Below are 5,776 nucleotides of genomic sequence, written 5' to 3' on the forward strand. Positions count from 1 at the left end.
GAGGGACGAGGGGCTGGGGGATGAGGGGCTGGGGGATGAGGGGCTGCCCTGCACAGGGGGCAGCTCCTCCATGATGGAGGCTGGAGGAGGAGGAGGAGGAGGCTGGTGGCGGAGGCTGGTGGCGGAGGCTGGTGGCGGAGGCCGGCGATGGAGGCCATCGCTGAGCACCTGGCCCCTGGCACGGCCCCAAGGCTCTCCCCGTGTGTTTTTACTGGCGCCATCAAATATTTAACAGCCACGTTAGTGGGGGAGGGGGGAGGGTGACACTGGGAGGGGCAGAGACGCCCCAGGGGACGTTTCCAATCAGGCACCGCGCGGGGCACCCCCGTTCTGGGGGCCTTCCCATTGCACTCAGGCAGCGCCGCGGACACCTCTCCCCCCCCCCCCGTCCCTCATTCCTCCAGGAGAGGTCCTTCGGGAGGCCGGAAGCCGCCGCGCCGCGCACGCGCCCTCCTTTTCCGGTCCGGGCCCCGCCGCCGCCGCCACGGTGAGGCCGCGCTCCGGGCTCGCATCGGGCTCGCATCGGAGCCATCCCGGGGCGGCGCCGCGGGGCAGCCCCCGGGCGGCGATGGGGGGACGAGGCCCGGCCCTGCCGGGGGGAAATTGCCGGGATGGGGCGCGCCCGGGGCCCGATTTCGCGGGGCGGGGGGGCCCGGGGGCGGTAGGCCGCGGGTAGGCCCCGGGGGCGCCCTCCGGGAGGCCGAGGCGAGCCCCGAGGCCGGGAGTGCCTCTGCCCGGGGGTGTTTGGGGCGTTCGGGGGGAGGCTCCGGTAGGGTCGGGGTGAGGTTGGGCAGCCCGGGGCCGCGGGGGGGAGCCTGAGGCCGGGAGGGAAACCGGGGACCGGGGGGTGCGGGGCGGGTGGGGGAGCAGCAGCGGTGTGACGGGGGGCAGCAGCTTTCCGGCACCCACCGCGGAGCTGGGAGAAGCGCTGCCCTGAGCACCGGCTCTGCCCCACCAGCCCCTGTTGCTTTTTCCCTCTGACAGCAGGTGGGTTACACGTAGGCTTTAACGTGAGGCTGCGATTTAATGTCAGAAATCCAATTTGGTGTTAAAAAGGCCGAGGTTGGGGTGCTGAGGAGCTTGCATGCTGAATTTTAGTTCAAAAAAGCCTTTAAGAGACAATCTGCTGTGCTGTTCTTTAGCGTTAGGCTTTTCATACAAAGCACCACTGTGGTGTTTGTTTTATTTCTGGTAAACATTCGTCGCCTGAACGCGTTCATTTTAAACCAGCAGCGTTGACTCTCTGCCTCCCTCTTGTTTAGATGTTGATGCCCAAGAAGAACCGGATTGCCATCTACGAGCTCCTTTTTAAGGAGGGCGTGATGGTGGCCAAGAAAGACGTCCACATGCCCAAGCACCCCGAGCTCGTCGACAAGAACGTGCCCAACCTCCACGTCATGAAAGCCATGCAGGTACGGAGGGGAGGGCGCAGCTGGATTCGGGCACGTGAGGCTGTGGGTCGCTGTCTGGAAATAAATATTGTCACTTGTTAGCAAATAAACTCTCAGACATCGCTGTGTGTTTGCCGGTTCTTTCCTGGTGCGGTTGTTTTCCCACTTTCCTGATTATTGCTATTCCCCCGCTGCTTACTCTGTTGTTCTCCGCAGCTGCAGGTGTTTTTTGTGATCCCCAGCTTTCTTTTTTTTGAAGCTGCGATGCTTTTGTGTGTGGTAGCCTTATATTTTCTCACAGAACGGGAGTAATGCTGTAGTTTTACCTTGCACGTGCGAACTTTTGTCTCTTTCTAGCTTTTTGCCCCCAGTAACTGGGAAATAACCGAGAATTCTTTCCCTAGTCTCTGAAATCCCGCGGTTATGTGAAAGAGCAGTTTGCGTGGAGGCATTTCTACTGGTACCTGACCAACGAGGGCATCCAGTACCTGCGCGATTACCTCCACCTTCCCCCGGAGATCGTCCCCGCAACCCTGCGCCGCAGCCGCCCGGAGACCGGCAGACCTCGGCCCAAAGGTAAATAAAAGCTGGCTGAGGGGCGGCTGCGGCGGCGGGAGGGAGCAGGGAGCGAGGTGATGCCGTGGGGAAGCAGCTGGGTTCCGCTGGTTTCGGCACGGACTGGCGTGAGTCGCTGCCGCTTTTGGGGTGCGGAAACGTTTTGGGGTGTGGGAACCTGGGTAGCTGGTTCGTGGGGGCGTAGCTTTTATCGCTTTCGCGTTCGGCGCTGGGGTAGCGACAAACCGGAGAGGCGGGGAAGGGGGTTGTGATGGGAGCGGGCGCTTGAGCGCGGGACGCGGCCCCCTCGGAGAGCGCGAGCGGGTGGGATTGCTGAGGGCTCCGGCTGGTGATCCGCGAGTGCCCGTAGCTGCCGGAGGGCTCCTCAGAGCTCCCGTCCTCTGGGAAGGGCCCGCGGCTGGTGGCCGCGGGTCTGCGGCAGGAACACGGCTCTGCGTTGCCTGTGAGTGCGGTGGGTGCAGGGGATCTGAACTCCGACGAATTCTCCTCCGGAGAGCTGCCTGGGGGGCTGCCGGGCTTTCAGGGCTGCAGGCGAAGGGACCGGACTTGGGGCCAGCTCTAGCAAGACTCAGCGACGGGAAGCAAAAGCAGCGCGTCTGTGCCGGGTGCGCTGCACGTGGGGATTTGCCTGGTGCCTGAGCGTGCGGGGAGGGTGCCGTTAGGTGAGGTGGGTTGTTCAAGCCGCCTTCAAAAAGGTACACCAGGTCAGTGGGACGCGCTGGTCGTGGTCTGATTCTTCTCGGCGGGTTTTCCAAATCCCCGAGCGAAGCGCCCATCCAAGCAGGTGCGCCGCTCCTGCGGAATCCTCAGGTCGCCAGCGGCTGCCTCTCGCGGGCTTCTCCCTGCCAAACGTACCCCAAACCTACCCCGAAGCCGCTTGCGGGTGCCTGAGGTGTGCTTCCAGGCGGTATTCCGGCCAGCTCGCAAATAGCAACGGGACAGAAAGTTTGGGCTGCAGATCTGCCTGCGCTGCACGCGGGACGCAGGCGCCGCGCTTTTTCCCCGTGGACGCTCTGCGCTGGGCTGCGAGCAGCTCGGGAATCGTTGGGTCGCCTTCGGGGGAGAGCGAGGCCGTGCGGCGGGAGGAAATCTGGGTGTGTCGAAGCCGCTGCTCCCCTCGTTGGGTTCGGAGGTTGCCGCGTTCCAGGCTCGCAGTTGGAGCGGGAGGGATGCGCGCGTTGCTGGAGCGTGGTGGGGAATGCGCTGCGAAACGCCTCCCGCTCGGCTTTCCCGGTGTAGAACGTGGGCTGTAAAATTGCCCGGGGTCTTTGGGGAGACCAAAACTTCCTGGAAACGTGGAGAAATGAGAGAGAGAAGAGAGAATCACCACAGCCCGGGCTGGTGGAGCAGCGCTGCCAAGTGTAGGGACAAGAAATCCCCTGAGGCAGGAGGGAGTGGGTCTCCTGCCTTCAGCCTGAGGAGTTGCCTCCCGCCCAGCGAGAGCAGGCTCACGGGATGCCACGCCGCCCTCAGGTGAGGACCGAAAGGGGAGGCCTGCGAGACAAAACTTGTGGCGTGCGAGAGTTTGCGCTTCCTGCTTCTGAGCCGCATCCCAGCCCGGCCAGCAGGGACGGGTGCTGCGCTCAGGGCAGAGGCTGCGGGCTTGTGCCAGCGAGGAATTTCGCCCGCCACTCTCGCAGCTTGGGTTTTTAGCCAAACGAAATCGCAGCGTCTGCTTCAAAAGGAAGAATTGCGCTCAGACTGGGAAGGTGACGGTTTCTTTGATCTCTCAGGAGCTTTGGGTGTTCACAGATTTCTTCTTTAGAAGCTGTGTTTGTCCAGAGAGCTCAGGAAGCCGCGTTTCTGGTGTCGGGGTGGGGCTTCTGCAGCTGTAGGTTAAAATTTGCTCCGGGTTTGTACCCTGAGGAGGCGTCACGTGTCGCAGCGCGCACCTGAGCGGGGCTAGCCGGTAGAGCTGAGAATCGCTGTTAGGACAGCGCTGATTCTCTGTTAATTACCCGTTTCCCTGTTAATTACCCGTTGTCTGCACAAACTGGGAGCAACCGAGGTGTGCCGGACGCAAGCCTTGCAGAACTCGACGGGCTTCTTGAACTTCTGGGGCCTTTTCTGGTGCTTTTGCGCAGTTCTGCCGACTCTCCAGTGAGGCTTGGTACAGCAGCTGGAGCACTCGCTCCGGAGTAGGTTTTAGACTAGTGCCGAGCTGGAATTTGTCACGCGGGTCTGTTCCGTGTGCCGTTGAAGCCTGGAAATGAAGGACGGACAGGTCAAAAGCTGAAAACAAAACCCCACGAACCACTGGCACGGAGATGTGCTGCGACGGTTCAACGCAGAGAGAAAAGAGGGGTGTGTGGAAGCGCTCGGAGGAAAAGTTACCCGGTTTGCACACCAGCGGGTGGTGTTTGTGATCGAGCCTTGGTTATAAAGAGCTGCTTTGCGTGGGGGATTCGTGGCAAGCCCGGAGACCTCGGTCTGGTGCAGGGGGAGAGCGTTTTGCCTTGGCTCTGGGGAGCTCTGAGGGTCGCCCAGAAACCAACATTCCCACCCCAGGTTTTTCCTGCGAGCGTCCTGTCTGGCGTTAATCTCCTGTTACACAGATAATCTGCTCTCAGATCTGTTAATCTGCTCCGTTGTGGGGGATTTGTGAGACCGATAGCGTGGCTGCGTTTTAGCTCGGGGTCAGGATGTCAGTTTGTGACTTAGCTGGGAACGAGCTCGTCGGATGCGACAGATTCCCCGTGCCTCTGCTTTCTGTTCGGAGCTGTGTCGGATGCCGTAATCCAGTTTTTACATCACTTGTGAGTTCCGCCCAAGTGCAAGCTGGTGCCCTCTGGTAGATTTTACCCGTCCAGTGAAGTTTTCCTTGCTCCGTTGCTGTTCCGTTTAGGTTTACGTGCTCTGAGGTGTGAGATGCTGGCAGGTGCGATGCTTAACGGGAGAGATTTTTCCCGCCTTCAGAGGACGAAGGGCCACACGTGAACCGAGCTGTCCGTGCCCCCTCTAAGTGTCTGTTGCTGTTTTTACTCACAGGTCTGGAAGGGGAACGCCCCGCACGCCTTACTCGGGGAGAAGCCGACAGGGATACGTACAGACGCAGCGCTGTTCCACGTGAGTGTGCCGAGCTCTCTCTTCGTGCAGCCTCCCTCTTTGGGAGAACTGTTTTTGGCATAGAGCCCCTTTTGAGAAGGGAAGGGGGAAATCGGAGTCTTGGCGTGGCTTAGACATTTACACAGCAGAATTCGTCCGTATCTGCTCACGGATATGATTAAACTCTGTCGGGACGGGCTGTGGGGTTCCTAGCAGTGGGGCTGTGCTGGGGAGTGGGGTCTGGGGGTTGTCGTTAACTCGTTCTTCTCCCTCTGCAGCTGGTGCTGACAAGAAGGCTGAGGCTGGGGCTGGAGCAGCCACCGAATTCCAGTTTGTAAGTGTCTGTGTTCAAGTTGGCTTCCTTTTTGGGGGGCTTTGAGCAGGGGGCATTGGATAGGTCAGATCTGCGTGCTCGCCGCTGTGCTGCCGATCAGGCAGGTCGGGTGATGGGCCCTGACCCTCTCGGGGCTTGTCAGGGTGAAGTGAAGTTGAGGAAAGCCGGCCAGCTCTGCCACGGTGTCGGTGGGGTTTGCAGCGTGTGTTTGCTGCTGTCGCTCGCTTGAAGTGGCGACTTCTAATGCTCTTCCTTTTCTGTTGCAGAGAGGTGGATTCGGTCGTGGACGTGGTCAGCCTCCTCAGTAGAAGTTCCTGCTCATGTTTTGTGTATAATAAAATAGGTGAAAATGCCGCCTGGCTTCCATCAGGGTGTTTTATTGGAGCGCCTGAGCCTAGAGCTCGCCTAGCAGAGGGGTGACCCAGATGCT

The 5,776-nt window shown here is 60.5% G+C and overlaps 1 protein-coding gene across 1 annotated transcript; it reads left to right on the forward strand.

Moving 5' to 3' along the window:
* The first annotated feature begins 373 nt into the window (after positions 1 to 373).
* On the forward strand, positions 374 to 5,700 carry RPS10 (ribosomal protein S10). The gene is made up of 6 exons (XM_035569167.2): positions 374 to 487; positions 1,263 to 1,412; positions 1,796 to 1,967; positions 4,956 to 5,033; positions 5,291 to 5,346; positions 5,613 to 5,700. Exons 2-6 carry the CDS (start codon positions 1,263 to 1,265, stop codon positions 5,652 to 5,654), a joined length of 498 nt encoding a protein of 165 aa, XP_035425060.1. The 5' UTR covers positions 374 to 487; the 3' UTR covers positions 5,655 to 5,700.
* The last annotated feature ends 76 nt before the right edge of the window (positions 5,701 to 5,776 follow it).

This window comes from Cygnus atratus, chromosome 24, assembly GCF_013377495.2.
Source record: "Cygnus atratus isolate AKBS03 ecotype Queensland, Australia chromosome 24, CAtr_DNAZoo_HiC_assembly, whole genome shotgun sequence".
Lineage (NCBI taxonomy): Eukaryota > Metazoa > Chordata > Aves > Anseriformes > Anatidae > Cygnus > Cygnus atratus.

Bases quoted from the DNA above. Each gene is read 5' to 3' on its own strand.
- RPS10 (XM_035569167.2), top strand. From the start codon at position 1,263: ATGTTGATGCCCAAGAAGAACCGGATTGCCATCTACGAGCTCCTTTTT. The intron at 1,968-4,955 runs GTAAATAAAAGC...TTTTACTCACAG, and splicing joins CGGCAGACCTCGGCCCAAAG to GTCTGGAAGGGGAACGCCCC. The intron at 5,347-5,612 runs GTAAGTGTCTGT...TTTCTGTTGCAG, and splicing joins CAGCCACCGAATTCCAGTTT to AGAGGTGGATTCGGTCGTGG.